The sequence below is a fragment of the Pristiophorus japonicus genome, chromosome 3 (assembly GCF_044704955.1).
Source record: "Pristiophorus japonicus isolate sPriJap1 chromosome 3, sPriJap1.hap1, whole genome shotgun sequence".
Taxonomy (NCBI): domain Eukaryota; kingdom Metazoa; phylum Chordata; class Chondrichthyes; family Pristiophoridae; genus Pristiophorus; species Pristiophorus japonicus.
In genome coordinates this window covers 106,323,722-106,341,156 of record NC_091979.1, presented here as the reverse complement: position 1 = coordinate 106,341,156, position 17,435 = coordinate 106,323,722, and the positions used below count along the sequence as shown (strand labels likewise).

Below are 17,435 nucleotides of genomic sequence, written 5' to 3'. Positions count from 1 at the left end.
AGACGGGGGTCGGGGAGAAAGAGACGGGGTCGGGGAGAAAGAGACGGGGGGGTGGAGAGAAAGAGACGGGGGTCGGGGAGAAAGAGACGGGGTCGGGGAGAAAGAGACGGGGGGGTGGAGAGAAAGAGACGGGGGGTCGGGGAGAAAGAGACGGGGGTCGGGGAGAAAGAGACGGGGGTCGGGGAGAAAGAGACGGGGGGTCGGGGAGAAAGAGACGGGGGTCGGGGAGAAAGAGACGGGGGTCGGGGAGAAAGAGACGGGGTCGGGGAGAAAGAGACGGGGGGGTGGAGAGAAAGAGACGGGGGGTCGGGGAGAAAGAGACGGGGGGTCGGGGAGAAAGAGACGGGGGGTCGGGGAGAAAGAGACGGGGGGTCGGGGAGAAAGAGACGGGGGTCGGGGAGAAAGAGACGGGGGTCGGGGAGAAAGAGACGGGGGGTCGGGGAGAAAGAGACGGGGGGTCGGGGAGAAAGAGACGGGGGGTCGGGGAGAAAGAGACGGGGGTCGGGGAGAAAGAGACGGAGGTCGGGGAGAAAGAGACGGGGGTCGGGGAGAAAGAGACGGGGGTCGGGGAGAAAGAGACGGGGGTGGAGAGAAAGAGACGGGGGTCGGGGAGAAAGAGACGGGGGTCGGGGAGAAAGAGACGGGGGTCGGGGAGAAAGAGACGGGGGTCGGGGAGAAAGAGACGGGGGTCGGGGAGAAAGAGACGGGGGTCGGGGAGAAAGAGACGGGGGTCGGGGAGAAAGAGACGGGGGGTCGGGGAGAAAGAGACGGGGGTCGGGGAGAAAGAGATGGGGGTCGGGGAGAAAGAGACGGGGGGTCGGGGAGAAAGAGACGGGGGGTCGGGGAGAAAGAGACGGGGGTCGGGGAGAAAGAGACGGGGGTTGGGGAGAAAGAGAGAGAGACTGCGGGTGGGAGAGAGAGACTGGGGGCGGTGAGTGAGACAAGGGGGGGGCGGGTGGAGAGAGACTGGGGAGTGGAGAGAGACTGGGAGGCTGTAGAGAGACTGGCGGGTGGAGAGAGACAGCAGGGTGGAGAGAGACTGGGACGGGGGGGCTGAGAGAGACTCCTGGGGGGGGGCGGGAGTGGGAGAGACTGGACTGTGGGAGAGACTGGGGGATGGGGGTTTGGAGAGACTGGGCTGTGGGAGAGACTGGGCTATGGGAGAGGGCGTAGAGAGAGACTAATAATTTTATTAGAGTTCATTAATAAAGGAGTAAATAAGGCTTTATTAGACCATATTTATTATTGCCTAACACTAGAAAATACTACAATCCATTAAAAAATACATCAAACTGTGGAGAACTATAAAGATCTGTGTAATATGAAACAAACCCATCAGCTCTATGTACATACTGCCCACTTAAGATCCACTTAAAAGCACCTTCTCTGGGATGGTATGCAGTTCCGGTGGTATGTCGGTGGTATGTCATGAATTTTACACTTTTGGGTAGTATGTCGGCGGTCTGCATGGGTGGGCGGTGTGCATACCACCCGGCACTATGTCACTGATGAATTTTCCGCTGGGTGGAATATAGGTGTTTTTTCACAAAAATTGCATTTTTGAGCAGTAAGTGGGCGGTTGTTGGTGGTATGTCGATGAATTTCGGGCTCATTAAAACCAGACAAGCCAGTTAGGGGATTGACACTTGTCATAGTCTATTTCAAACTGATACAGTATGGATCTACTTTCTCATCCAAAGCCCATTAGCCAAGATGACTGGGGGCATTAAGCAATTTATTATTTTGTCTCAGATATTCATACCCATTATGGTGAAGATGTTCCTATTCATGTGGACACAACATGAGGTGTCTATGAAGAATATATTCCTGGGACTCTGGGAGAGGGAGTAGTTAGTTTGATTGACAGACCTACTAGCAAATTCCTGCAAAAGGAGTCAGAGTTAAGAGAAAAAGAAAAATCCATGGGAGAGTGCAATGGGGTTTTGAACAACAGACTATGAAGCACAATCTTTGGCCTTGAGCGTGATGCAAATGTGAAGGACATCAGGTTTTGCAGTTAGAAGTTGCGCAGAAAGAAAAACAAATCAGCCAGCCTACGAAAAGGGACAGGGGGCGTGGTTTATTATTTTTCCCCATTTTTTTGAAGAAGGAAGTGAGATTGAGCTAAGAAATGGAATATGATTTGACTGGCACTCGGTATGTTTACTTACTGTAAGTGGAATAAAGCAGTTTAACAATTCATAATTCGCCTTACTTCACCAAATATTGCTCAGTTCACCTTGACAAAGATTTAAGAAATGCATGTTACACCCCTAAGTTACACTTTGTAAATAGATATTGGGCAGTATAGACACGCTTCTGAACATAAGTCACATAAGACTTATAACAGTAAGATAATGTTCTTTCCTCTGCATTTGGCATTGTAACATGGTACCGAGTCTGACCCAGTAGTATTAAAGACAAGGAAGAGGGGGAAAGAATGGCAGAGGCCCAAGGGCAGGTTGCCTACTATCATCCTCTTATTTTGTGCAGTGTGCTTCACACCAGAAATAAGAGTTCGACCCAACTGATGGGAATGAAATAATTTTGTACGTTAATCTTGACAGCAGCAAATGGAAGTTTCAGTTTAGAAAAACCATCTATCACAATCATATGTAAAAGACTAAACAATAATTTTGCAACCAATATTTTAACGGAAATTCTTGGTTAGTGAATAACATTTTGTGAAAGGATTCATTAAAGAGAAATGTCCTGTTTTTGTACGGCAAGGTATCATATTTAACAACACAAAAATTATTTTGAAGTAAATAAAAAGAAAGGCTTCTTCATTAAAACATAATGCTCAGAGGTTCAAAATCCAGAACCTATTCATTGTGACCCTCTTGATCTATTCAGTGTTGCCTTAATCTGAACAATAACACAATTGGCACAGCTGATAACGTTATACTATGTGAACTATCTGAATTCTGATGTAAGGCTGCTGTCATTCCTCCCTCAACCGACACCCAAAACACAGGGGGAGACATTTGGTTTCGGTACAGAATGGGCATAACATTGGCGATGCCCTCATGGTGCCCACTCAATGCGGCAGTCAGAAGCCTTGAACCACTTTCAGGTTCGGGACTCATTTTCATTTTGCTGGAAAGCTACAGACACCCCGCTGCAGCTCCCCAGTCTCCCATGCCATTAGTGGGATTAGTGGGCATAGATCTGGGGGAGGGTGGGGCACAAGAACGGGGTGGAGTAGCACTCCTGCTCATCCTGGTCCTACAAAAAAGCAACAAAACTTACCTTTTTGGAGATGCCTGCAGCGATCCCTTGAAGAATCGTTGGTTTGCCCTCTCAACATCTTATAGATCTTATAGAAACATTTAAAATAATGAAAGGGACAGACAAGATAGAGGCAGAGAGGTTGTTTCCACTATTCGGGGAGACTAGAACTAGGGGGCACAGCCTCAAAATACGGGGGAGACAATTTAAAACCGAGTTGAGAAGGAATTTCTTCTCCCAGAGGGTTGTGAATCTGTGGAATTCTCTGCCCAGGGAAGCAGTTGAGGCAAGCTCATTGAATGTATTCAAGTCACAGGTAGATAGATGTTTAACTAATAAGGGAATTAAGGGTTACGGGGAGCGGGCGGGTAAGTGGAGTTGAGTCCACGGCCAGATCAGCCATGATCTTTTTAAATGGTGGAGCAGGCTCGAGGGGCTAGATGGCCTACTCCTGTTCCTAATTCTTATGTTCTTATGTAACACATGGAAAAATAGCATGGGCATAGGATATGCATGCTCTGCCCATTTCTCTTGGAAAGTTGCAATCGGGGTTCTACAACACGTGCAACATTTGCGTAACCAAATAGTCTATCTTGGGCTGGAGTGATGGGCACCCATTTAAAGGCCTGCCTGTAAGTTGAATTGGGCAGGCAAACGCACAAGGTTCCCACCAGACTTTCAACTGCTGGTTGAAATGATCAGTGGGCAGTTGTAAATCTCCCCCATAGATTGCTTGATCATTCATTTTATTTTCTGTTCGTGGGGCCTTGCAGTGTGCAATTGTGGCTGCTACGTTTGTGTACATTACAACAGTAATTGCACTTCAAAAAAACAATTTTGTTGGTTGTAAAGTACTTTGAGATATCCTGAATACATGATAAGATGCTATATAAATGTATGTTCTGCTCTTTTCCTTGTAATTAGATTAGTGATTTATTCAAATGTCATTCAGACGTTTTATTTTACAAAATGATTATGACTATCAGACTATTTGGTAAATCAGCTGTAAAATTAGCAACATTCTTCATCTTTCTCTACAAGGTCAATGGAAGATTAATAGTACAATCAAAAGAAATTGAACAAAAATGGAATGACCTTGGTCTGCCACCAGACATTCTAAGACGCATAATGACTGTGGGTGCTTTTGGCATGGAGATTGAATGGATGAAATTTTTTGCATTGGGTTGCAGCATTCTTGATCCTGTAAGTATTCTTTCAGTATTGTATTATTTATTTATAATTATATTCTGCTAAATCCCATGTTATTGGCAACTGTTTGCTATGGTATATACAAACTTGTAGTATGCACTGAAAGAAAGTTCCAATAGCTGGTCAATAAATAAAAGAAAGTGGTTGCATTAATATGCACAATACTGTTAATCCACCATTGTGGACTGACTACGATGCTGTAGTTTTTATTTAGACATTTAGCATTAGGAGAAGTGAAGGTTACTCATAATAATAACTTTTTGTACTAGAACAGAAGTGTCAACAATGGAGTTTCAGTAATGGAAATTGGATAGTATTGCCTTGGAAATCAGGCTTCATAGGACAATAATTGCTGATTAGAAAATATTCTGCAAGCTGTAAATTTTGAGCACAAAGGATAAATCAAAATCAAATGAGTATAATTGAATGGTTTCAATAAAATATGCAAAACTTAAAAATAAACACCAGATGAGACAGCTGGCTAAAAGAGAAAAGATGGAGGAAAGAAGCAAATGGATGTAGCTAAATGATGTACCCCTAAGATCTGTAATGGGACCTCGCTTGTTCTTGTGTATATAAATGAACTGGACATGGGCATAGAGGAAATCTGCAAACAAAATGCTGAAAATATCAAGTAGGGGAGCACAACAAACTCTGAGGTACAATATAGCTGTACATGAAATCATAGGAGGAAGCTGACAGATCGAGAGAGTGGGCAGATATGTGGCAAATGTAATTCTACCCATATAAATGAAATGCAGAACATTTTGGGAAATGGAAAAGAAAATGGAAATCCACCCTAGATGGTAAAAAATTTCAATTGCGGAAAAACAAGAGATATAATAGCAAAAAGAAACATTTTAATACCAGGATTGGAGCTAAAAGAAGCGCTAAAAGGGATAAATCAGATTCTAGATTGTGTATCTTGGCTAATTAAATACAAAAACAAGGAGGGTATTGATCACTACAAGGCAATAGTTTGGCTACAGCTAGAGGATTGTGTGCATTATTTGACATCCATTTAAGAAAGGATATTAGAACTTTGGAAAAGATGCAAATTCCCTAGAATTTAACCAGGAATGCGAATATAGTTATGAAATAGTTGGGGGGCGGTGGGGGGGGAAATTTGTGTACTTTGTACCTCATGGGGCGCAAATGAGTTTTCACCCAGGCGTGGCGAGAACAGCGCTTCCCGCTAAATTGGGCGGGGGGGGGGGGGTTTGTGGCGATGCTAACAAGTCGCGTCCCACTTGGCTGCGCCCAGCGATGAAGAAGTCATCGCTGTGCGCAGCGTCTCGTTACTGCCCTGGAAGCTAAATTCGGTCACACCCCCTGACTTAGCACCTGCTTTCAGCTTCAGCTGTCGAGTTTCAGACAGGAGTCGGCTGGAGGAGTGCTATTTCTAGACATCATCTATAGAAAAAAAATTGTTGGCCATTACTGTTTGCAGCTTATTAATGCATAAGCAGACTGGCTGTTTGACAGATTTGAGCGATTTTCAGTTGAAGGAGTGTTCTGCCTCTTAAACATTCCTGTCTTTCATTGAGGGCAGATTTGAAACAACAACATTTATATTATTTCATGGGGGCTGTGATGGCACTTCTGCTCCGATGTCACTATTGGAGGCAACTTCGACAGAGTGAAAGGCAGAGGGAAAGGTGGAAGGAAAGGCAGAAGGAAAAGCAGAAAAATGTGGCCAGTAAGGAGGGGGCCCAACAGGGCTGGCAACAGGAGACCTTACCCTCCCAGGGTATTCCGGCAGCAATTCTGCTGCATGAATTTCACTGAGGAACAGTGTGTTCGAAGGCTGCGCTTCAGCAAGGACATGGTCACAGAGCTCTGCCGTCTGCTGCAACCAGATCTCGAGCCTCAGACCAGGGTGAGGACGACTCTCTCAGTGGCAGTCAAAGTCACCATTGTGCTCAATTTCCACACCAATGGATCCTTCCGGGGAGCAACAGAAGACATCTCCAACATCTCCCAGTTTACCATCCACTGCTGCAACCGCGAGGTCACAGATGCACTGTACAGGAGGAGGGACTACATTTCCTTCGCCATGATCAGGAAGACACAGCTGGAGCGTGCATGTGGCTTGGCAAGAATAGCAGGCTTCCCCATGGTGCAGGGCACCATTGATTGCACCCACATCATTTTGCGAGCACTGCATAACAATCCTGAGGTATTCCGTAATCAAAATTTATATCAGTAAGTAACCTGTTAACATTGTTGTCGCCAAATTAAGTGTATCTAAGGGTTAAGTCATGGCAGAAGAGCTTGGTCACGTGATATGCTCCTCCTGTACCATGTGGGAACTCAGGGACACTTCCGGTGTCCCTGACGAAGTGTATCCGCCTCCAGCTTCTGACGGACTGCATTGCGGCACTGGAGCTGAGGGCTGATTCACTCTGGAGCATCCATGATGCTGAGAATGACGTGAGTAGCACGTTTAGTGAGTTGGTCTTACCGCAAGCGAAGAGTCCACAGCCAGATAGGGAATGGAAGACCAGCAGGAAGGGCAGTGCAAGGAAGGTAGTGCAGGGGTCCCCTGCGGTCATCCCCCTGCAAAACAGATACACCGCTTTGAGTACTGTTGAGGGGGATGACTCATCAGGGGAGGGCAGCAGCAGCCAAGTTCATGGCACCGTGGCTGGCTCTGTTGCACAGGAGGGCAGAAAAAAGAGTGGGAGAGCGATAGTGATAGGGGATTCAATTGTAAGGGGAATAGATAGGCGTTTCTGCGGCCGCAACCGAGACTCCAGGATGGTATGTTGCCTCCCTGGTGCAAGGGTCAAGGATGTCTCGGAGTGGTTGCAGGACATTCTGAAAAGGGAGGGAGAACAGCCAGTTGTCGTGGTGCACATTGGTACCAACGACATAGGTAAAAAAAGGGATGAGGTCCTACGAGACGAATTTAAGGAGCTGGGAGCTAAATTAAAAAGTAGGACCTCAAAAGTAGTAATCTCGGGATTGCTACCAGTGCCATGTGCTAGTCAGAGTAGGAATCGCAGGATAGCGCAGATGAATACGTGGCTTGAGCAGTGGTGCAGCAGGGAGGGATTCAAATTCCTGGGGCATTGGAACCGGTTCTGGGGAAGGTGGAACCAGTACAAACCGGACAGTCTGCACCTGGGCAGGACCGGAACCAATGTCCTAGGGGGAGTGTTTGCTAGTGCTGTTGGGGAGGGGTTAAACTAATATGGCAGGGGGATGGGCACCAATGCAGGGAGACAGAGAGAAACAAAATGGAGACAGAAGCAAAAGACAGAAAGGAGATAAGTAAAAGTGGAGGGCAGAGAAACCCAAGGCAAAAAACAAAAAGGGCCAATGTACAGCAAAATTTTAAAGGGTCAAAGTGTAATAAAAAGGCAAGCCTGAAAGCTCGGTGCCTCAATGCGAGGAGTATTCGGAACCCAGGAGAGGGCTCGGAGCTAGTTAGAGTGGGTGAGAGCGCAGATGAACAGGACCCCAAGGAAGAATGCAAAAGGCAGGAGGCAACAGAGCAGAGTAGCACTGGGGTAAGTGTAAACCACAAGGTGATCGGAAGGGACAATATGTATGGATATAAAGGGGCTGCAGGAGGGGTCAAAACTAAATATCATGGTTTAAAAACTAGTATTAAAACAATCTACCTAAATGCACGCAGCATTCAAAATAAAGTAAATGAGTTGACGGCACAAATCATTACAAATGGGTATGATTTGGTGGCCATTACAGAAAATTGGTTGCAGGGTGGCCAAGACTGGGAATTAAACATACAGGGATATCTGACAATTCGGAAGGATAGACAAGAAGGGAAAGGAGGTGGGGTAGCTCTGTTAATAAAGGATGATATCAGGGCAGTTGTGAGAGATGATATTGGCTCGAATGAACAAAATGTTGAATCATTGTGGGTGGAGATTAGAGATAGTAAGGGGAAAAAGTCACTGGTGGGCGTAGTTTATAGGCCCCCAGATAATAACTTCATGGTGCGGCGGACAATAATCAAGGGAATAATAGAGGCATTGTGAAAAAGGAACGGCAGTAATCATGGGGGATTTTAACCTACATATCGATTGGTCAAATCAAATCGCACGGGGTAGCCTTGAGGAATTCATAGAATACATACGGGATTGTTTCTTAGAACAGTATGTTACAGAACCTACAAGGGAGCAAGCTATCTTAGATCTGGTCCTGTGTAATAAGACAGGAATAATAAACGATCTCCTAGTAAAAGATCCTCTCGGAATGAGTGATCACAGTATGGTTGAATTTGTAATACAGATTGAGGGTGAGGAAGTAGTGTCTCAAACGAGCATACTATGCTTAAACAAAGGGGACTAACAGTGGAATGAGGGCAGAGTTAGCTAAAGTAGACTGGGAACACAGACTAAATGGTGGCACAATTGAGGAACAGTGGAGGACTTTTAAATAGCTCTTTCATAATGCTCAACAAAAATATATTCCAGTGAAAATGAAGGGCGGCAAGAGAAGGGATAACCAGCCATGGATAACCAAGGAAATAAAGGAGAGTATCAAATTAAAAACCAATGCGTATAAGGTGGTCAAGGTTAGAGGGAAACTAGAAGATTGGGAAAATTTTAAACGACAGCAAAGAATAACTAAGAAAGCAATAAAGGAAAGATGGATTACGAAAGTAAACTTGCGCAAAACATAAAAACAGATAGTAAAAGCTTTTACCGTTATATAAAACGGAAGAGAGTGACTAAAGTAAATGTTGGTCCCTTAGTAGATGAGAAGGGGGATTTAATAATGAGAAATGTGGAAATGGCTGAGACCTTAAATAATAATTTTGCTTCGGTTTTCACAGTGGAAGATACAAAAACCATGCCAAAAATTGCTGGTCACGGGAATGTGGGAAGGGAGGACCTTGAGACAATCACTATCACGAGGGAGGTAGTGCTGGACAGGCTAATGGGACTCAAGGTAGACAAGTCCCCTGATCCTGATGAAATGCATCCCAGGGTATTAAAAGAGATGGCAGAAGTTATAGCAGATGCATTCGTTATAATCTACCAAAATTCTCTGGACTCTGGGGAGGTACCAGCGGATTGGAAAGCAGCTAATGTAACGCCTCTGTTTAAAAAAGGGGGCAGACAAAAGGCAGGTAACTATAGGCCGGTTAGTTTAACATCTGTAGTGGGGAATATACTTGAAGCTATCATTAAGGAAGAAATAGCGGGACATCTAGATAGGAATAGTGAAATCAAGCAGACACAACATGGATTCATGAAGGGGAAATCATGTGTAACTAATTTACTGGAATTCTTTGAGGATATACCGAGCATGGTGGATGGAGGTGTACCGATGGATGTGGTGTATTTAGATTTCCAAAAGGCATTCGATAAGGTGCCACACAAAAGGTTACTGCAGAAGATAAAGGTACGCGGAGTCAGAGGAAATGTACTAGCATGGATCGAGAATTGGCTGGCTAACAGAAAGCAGAGAGTCGGGATAAATGGGTCCTTTGCGGGTTGGAAATCGGTGGTTAGTGGTGTGCCACAGGGATCGGTGCTGGGACCACAACTGTTTACAATATACATAGATGACCTGGAAGAGGGGACAGAGTGCAGTGTAACAAAATTTGCAGAGGACACAAAGATTAGTGGGAAAGCAGGTTGTGTAGAGGACACAGAGAGGCTGCAAAGAGATTTAGATAGGTTAAGCGAATGGGCTAAGGTTTGGCAGATGGTATATAATGTCAGAAAATGTGAGGTCATCCACCTTGAAAAAAAAACAGTAAAAGGGAATATTATTTGAATGGGGAGAAATTACAACATGCTGCGGTGCAGAGGGCCCTGGGGGTCCTTGTGCATGAATCCCAAAAAGTTTGTGTTCAGGTGCAGCAGGTAATCAGGAAGGCGAATGGAATGTTGGCCTTCATTGCGAGAGGGATGGAGTACAAAAGCAGGCAGGTCCTGCTGCAACTGTACAGGGTATTGGTGAGGCTGCACCTGGAGTACTGCGTGCAGTTTTGGTCACCTTACTTGAGGAAGGATATACTAACCTTGGAGGGGGTTCAGAGACGATTCACTAGGCTGATTCCGGAGATGAGGGGGTTAACTTATGATGATAGATTGAGTAGACTGGGTCTTTACCCTTTGGAGTTCAGAAGGATGAGGGGTGATCTTATAGAAACATTTAAAATAATGAAAGGGATAGAGAAGATAGAGGCAGAGAGGTTGTTTCCACTGGCCGGGGGACTAGAACTAGGGGGAGCCAATTTAAAACCGAGTTGAGAAGGAATTTCTTCTCCCAGAGTGTTGTGAATCTGTGGCATTCTCTGCCCAAGGAAGCAGTTGAGGCTAGCTCATTGAATGTAGATAGATTTTTAACCAATAAGGGAATTAAAGGTTCTGGGGAGCGGGCGGGTAAGTGGAGCTGAGTCCACGGCCAGATCAGCCATGATCTTTTTGAATGGCAGAGCAGGCTCGAGGGGCTAGATGGCCTACTTCTGTTGCTAATTCTTATGTTCTTATGAAAAGGCTACCACTCACTGAATATGTAGTTAATGTGCGACCACACATGCAGAATCCTTACTGTCAATGCCTGCTATCTTGACAGCAGCCACAAGGTATTCATCCTGCGCCAGACCGGTGTGCCAGTTCTCTTCCAGCCACCACATCAAGCATACTTTATAGAAACATAGAAAATAGGTGCAGGAGTAGGCCATTCGGCCCTTCGAGCCTGCACCACCATTCAATAAGATCATGGCTGATCATTCACCTCAGTACCCCTTTCCTGCTTTCTCCCCATACCCCTTGATCCCTTTAGCCATGAGGGCCATATCTAACTCCCTCTTGAATATATCCAACAAACTGGCATCAACAACTCTCTGCGGTAGAGAATTCCACAGGTTAACAACTCTGAGTGAAGAAGGTTCTCCTCATCTCAGTCCTAAATGGCTAACCTCTTATCCTTAGACTGTGTCCCCTGGTTCTGGACTTCCCCAACATCAGGAACATTCTTCCTGCATCTAACCTGTTCAGTCGCGTCAGAATTTTATATGTTTCTATGAGATCCCCTCTCATCCTTGTAAACTCCAGTGAATACAGGCCCAGTCGATCCAGTCTCTCCTCATATGTCAGTCCTGCCACCCCGGGAATCAGTCTGGTGAACCTTCGCCGTACTCCCTCAATAGCAAGAACATCCTTCCTCAGATTAGGAGATCAAAACTGAACATAATATTTTAGGTGAGGCCTTACCAAGGCCATGTACAACTGCAATAAGACCTCCCTGCTCCTATACTCAAATCCCCAAGCTATGAAGTCCAACATGCCATTTGCCTTCTTCACCGCCTGCTATACCTGCATGCCACTTTTCAATGACTGATGTGCCAGGACACCCAGGTCTTGTTGCAGCTCCCCTTTTCTTAATCTGCCGCCATTCAGATAATATTCTGTCTTCGTGTTTTTGCCACCAAAGTGGATAACCTCATATTTATCCACATTATACTGCATCTGCCATGTATTTGCTCACTCACCTCACCTGTCCAAGTCACCCTGCAGCCTCTTAGCATCCTCCTCACAGCTCACACCGCCATCCAGCTTAGTGTTATCTGCAAACTTGGAGATATTACGCTCAATTCCTTCATGTAAATCATTGATGTATATTGTAAATAGCTGGGGTCCCAGCACTGAGCTCTGCGGCACCCTACTAGTCACTGCCTGTCATTCTGAAAAGGACCTGTTTATCCCGACTCTCTGCTTCCTGTCTGCCAACCAGTTCTCTATCCACATCAGTACATTACCCCCGATACCATGTGCCTTGATTTTGCACACCAATCCCTTGGGGAGCACCTTGTCAAAAACCTTTTGAAAGTCCAAATACACCACATCCACTGGTTGTCCCTTGTCCACTCTACTAGTTACATCCTCAAAAAATTCCAGAAGATTTGTTAAGCATGAGTTCCCTTTCATAAATCCATGCTGACTTGGACCGATCCTGTCCCTGCTTTCCAAATGCACTGCTATTTCATCTTTAATAATTGATTCCAACATTTTCCCCACTACTGATGTCAGGCTAATGGGTTTGTAATTACCCGTTTTCTCTCTCCCTCCTTTTTTAAAAAGTGGTGTTACATTAGCTACCCTCCAGTCCAAAGGAACTGATCCAGAGTTGATAGACTGTTGGAAAATAATCACCAATGCATCCACTATTTCTAGGGCCACTTCCTTAAGTACTCTGGGATGCAGACTATCAGGCCCTGGGGATTTATCGGCCTTCAATCCCATCAATTTCCCTAACACAATTTCCTGACTAATAAAGTTTTCCTTCAGTTCCTCCTTCTCATTAGACCCTCGGTCCCCTAGTATTTCCGGAATGTTATTTGTATCTTCCTTCGTGAAGACAGAACCGAAGTATTTGTTCAACAGGTTTGCTATTTCTTTGTTCCCCATTATAAATTCACCTGATTCTGACTGCAAGGGACCTACGTTTGTCTTCACTAATCTTTTTCTCTTCACATATCTATAGAAACTTTTGCAGTCAGTTTTTATGTTCCCGGCAATCTTCCTCTCATACTCTATTTTCCCCCTCCTAATTAAATCCTTTGTCCTCCTTTGCTAATTCTAAATTTCTCCCAGTTCGCAGGTTTGCTGCTTTTTCTGGACAATTTATATGCCTCTGACTTGGATTTAACACTATCCTTAATTTCCCTGGTTAGCCACGGTTGAGCCACCTTCCCCGTTTTATTTTTACTCCAGACAGGAATGTATAATTGTTGAAGTTCATCCATGTGATCTTTAAATGTTTGCCATTGCCTATCCACCATAAACCCTTTCAGTATCATTCGCCAGTCTATTCTAGCCAATTCACGTCTCATACCATCGAAGTTACCTTTCTTTAAGTTCAGAACCCTAGTCTCTGAATTAACTGTGTCACTCTCCATCTTAATAAAGAATTCTACCATATTATGGTCACTCTTCCCCAAGGGGCCTCGCACAACAAGATTGCTAATTAGTCCTTTCTCATTACACATCACCCAACCTAGGATGGCCAGCCCTCTAATTGGTTCCTCGACATGTTGGTCTAGAAAACCATCCCAAATACACTCCAGGAAATCCTCCGCCACCATATTGCTACCAGTTTGGTTAGCCCAATCTATATGTAAATTAAAGTTGCCCATGATAACTGCTGTAACTTTATTGCACGCATCCATAATTTCTTGTTTGATACTGTCCCCAACCTCACTACTACTGTTTGGTGGTCTATACACAACTCCCACGAGCGTTTTCTGCCCTTTGGTATTCCGCAGCTCTACCCATACAGATTCCACATCATCCAAGCGAATATCCTTCCTTACTATTGCGTTAATTTCCTCTTTAACCAGCAACGCTACCCCACCTCCTTTTCCTTTCAGTCTATCCTTCCTGAATATTGACTACCCCTGCACGTTGAGTTTCCAGCTTTGGTCACCCTGGAGCAATGTCTGCGTGAACGCCAATTATATCATATTCGTTAATTGCTGCCTGCGCAGTTAATTCGTCCACCTTATTACGAATACTCCTCACACTGAGGAACAGAGCCTTCAGGCTTGTCTTTTTAACACCCTTTGCCCTTTTTGATTTTTGCCTTGGGTTTCTCTGCCCTCCACTTTTACTTTTCTTCTTTCTATCTTTTGCTTCTGACCCCATTCTACTTCCCTCTGTCTCCCTGCATAGGTTCGCATCCCCCTGCCATATTAGTTTAACCCCTCTCCAACAGCACCAGCAAACACTCCCCCCTAGGACATTCATTCCGATCCTGCCCAGGTGTAGACCGTCTGGTTTGTCCTGGTCCCACCTCCCTCAGAACCGGTTCCAATGTCCCAGAAATTTGAATCCCTCCCTTCTGCACCACTCCTCAAGCCATGTATTCATCTGAGCTATCCTGCAATTCTTACTCTGACTAGCACGTGGCACTGGTAGCAGTCCTGAGATTACTACCTTTTTGGAGGTATAGAAATATAGAAACATAGAAAATAGATGCAGGAGCAGGCCATTCGGCCCTTCGAGCCTGCACCACCATTCAATATGATCATGGCTGATCATGCAACTTCAGTACCTCACTCCTGCCTTCTCTCCATACCCCTGATACATTTAGCCATAAGGGCCACATCTAACTCCCTTTTGAATATATTTAGTGAATTGGCCTCAACAACTTTCTGTGGTAGAGAATTCCACAGGTTCACCACTCTCTGGGTGAAGAAATTCCTCCTCATCTCGGTCCTAAATGGCTTCCCCCTTATCCTTAGACTGTGTCCCCTGGTTCTGGACTTCCCCAACATTGGGAACATTCTTCCTGCATCTAACCTGTCTAACCCCGTCAGAATTTTAAACGTTTCTATGAGGTCCCCTCTCATTCTTCTGAACTCCAGTGAATACAAGCCCAGTTGATCCAGTCTTTCTTGATAGGTCAGTCCCGCCATCCCAGGAATCAGTCTGGTGAACCTTCGCTGCACTCTCTCAATAGCAAGAATGTCCTTCCTCAGGTTAGGAGACCAAAACTGTACACAATACTCCAGGTGTGGCCTCACCAAGGCCCTGTACAATTGTAGCAACACCTCCCTGCCCCTGTACTCAAATCCCCTCGCTATGAAGGCCAACATGCCATTTGCTTTCTTAACCGCCTGCTGTGCCTGCATGCCAACCTTCAATGACTGATGTACCATGACACCCAGGTCTCTTTGCACCTCCCCTTTTCCTAATCTGTCACCATTCAGATAATAGTCTGTCTCTCTGTTTTTACCACCAAAGTGGATAACCTCACATTTATCCACATTATACTTCATCTGCCATGCATTTGCCCACTCACCTAACCTATCCAAGTCGCTCTGCAGCCTCATAGCATCCTCCTCGCAGCTCACACTGCCACCCAACTTAGTGTCATCCGCAAATTTGGAGATACTACATTTAATCCCCTCATCTAAATCATTAATGTACAGTGTAAACAGCTGGGGCCCCAGCACAGAACCTTGCGGTACCCCACTAGTCACTGCCTGCCATTCTGAAAAGTCCCCATTTACTCCTACTCTTTGCTTCCTGTCTGACAACCAGTTCTCAATCCATGTCAGCACACTACCCACAATCCCATGTGCTTTAACTTTGCACATTAATCTCTTGTGTGGGACCTTGTCGAAAGCCTTCTGAAAGTCCAAATATACCACATCAACTGGTTCTCCCTTGTCCACTCTACTGGAAACATCCTCAAAAAATTTCAGAAGATTTGTCAAGCATGATTTCCCTTTCACAAATCCATGCTGACTTGGACCTATCATATTACCTCTTTCCAAATGCACTGCTATGACATCCTTAATAATTGATTCCATCATTTTACCCACTACCGATGTCAGGCTGACCGGTCTATAATTCCCTGTTTTCTCTCTCCCTCCTTTTTTAAAAAGTGGGGTTACATTGGCTACCCACCACTCCATAGGAACTGATCCAGAGTCAATGGAATGTTGGAAAATGACTGTCAATGCATCCGCTATTTCCAAGGCCACCTCCTTAAGTACTCTGGGATGCAGTCCATCAGGCCCTGGGGATTTATCGGCCTTCAATCCCATCAATTTCCCCAACACAATTTCCCGACTAATAAGGATTTCCCTCAGTCCCTCCTCCTTACTAGACCCTCCGACCCCTTTTATATCCGGAAGGTTGTTTGTGTCCTCCTCAGTGAATACCGAACCAAAGTACTTGTTCAATTGGTCCGCCATTTCTTTGTTCCCCGTTATGACTTCCCCTGATTCTGACTGCAGGGGACCTACATTTGTCTTTACTAACCTTTTTCTCTTTACATATCGATAGAAACTTTTGCAATCCGTCTTAATGTTCCCTGCAAGCTTCTTCTCGTACTCCATTTTCCCTGCCCTAATCAAACCTTTTGTCCTCCTCTGCTGAGTTCTAAATTTCTCCCAGTCCCCGGGTTCGCTGCTATTTCTGGCCAATTTGTATGCCACTTCCTTGGCTTTAATGCTATCCCTGATTTCCCTTGATAGCCACGGTTGAGCCACCTTCCCTTTTTTATTTTTACGCCAGACAGGAATGTACAATTGTTGTAGTTCATCCATGCGATCTCTAAATGTCTGCCATTGCCCATCCACAGTCAACCCCTTCAGTATCATTCGCCAATCTATCCTAGCCAATTCACGCCTCATACCTTCAAAGTTACCCTTCTTTAAGTTCTGGACCATGGTCTCTGAATTAACTGTTTCATTCTCCATCCTAATGCAGAATTCCACCATATTATGGTCACTCTTCCCCAAGGGGCCTCGCACAACGAGATTGCTAATTAATCCTCTCTCATTACACAACACCCAGTCTAAGATGGCCTCCCCCCTAGTTGGTTCCTTGACATATTGGTCTAAAAAACCATCCCTTATGCACTCCAGGAAATCCTCCTCCACCGTATTGCCTCCAGTTTGGTTAACCCAATCTATGTGCATATTAAAGTCACCCATTATAACTGCTGCACCTTTATTGCACGCACCCCTAATTTCATGTTTGATGCCCTCCCCAACATCACTACTACTGTTTGGAGGTCTGTACACAACTCCCACTAACGTTTTTTGCCCTTTGGTATTCTGCAGCTCTACCCATATAGATTCCACATCATCCAAGCTAATGTCCTTCCGAACTATTGCCTTAATTTGCTCCTTAACCAGCAATGCTACCCCACCTCCTTTTCCTACATGCCATTTGCTTTCTTTACTGCCTGCTGTCCCTGCATGCCTACTTTTAATGACTGATGTACCAGGTCTCATTGCACCTCCCCTTTTACTAATCTGTCACCATTGAGATAATAATCTATAACTTCCTGTTTTTGCCACCAAAGTGGATAACCTCACATTTATCCACATTATACTGTATCTGCCATGCAGTTGCCCACTCACCTAACCTATTCAATTCACCCTGCAGCCTCCTAGCATCCTCCTCACAGCTCACACTGCCACCCAGCTTAATGTCATCTGCAAACTTGGAGATATTACATTCAATTTCTTCTTATAAATCATTAATATA

The 17,435-nt window shown here is 45.1% G+C and overlaps 1 protein-coding gene across 1 annotated transcript in view; it reads left to right on the top strand.

Annotated features, from left to right (window-relative positions):
• Positions 1 to 2,112: 2,112 nt before the first annotated feature.
• Positions 2,113 to 17,435, top strand: part of LOC139257945 (ropporin-1-like) — a 42,660-nt gene continuing 27,337 nt past the window's right edge. The window contains exons 1-2 of the mRNA XM_070874691.1: positions 2,113 to 2,172; positions 4,273 to 4,434. Coding sequence (XP_070730792.1) covers positions 4,360 to 4,434 — 75 coding nt within the window. The 5' untranslated portion in view covers positions 2,113 to 2,172; positions 4,273 to 4,359. The remainder of the gene's footprint in view (positions 2,173 to 4,272; positions 4,435 to 17,435) is intronic.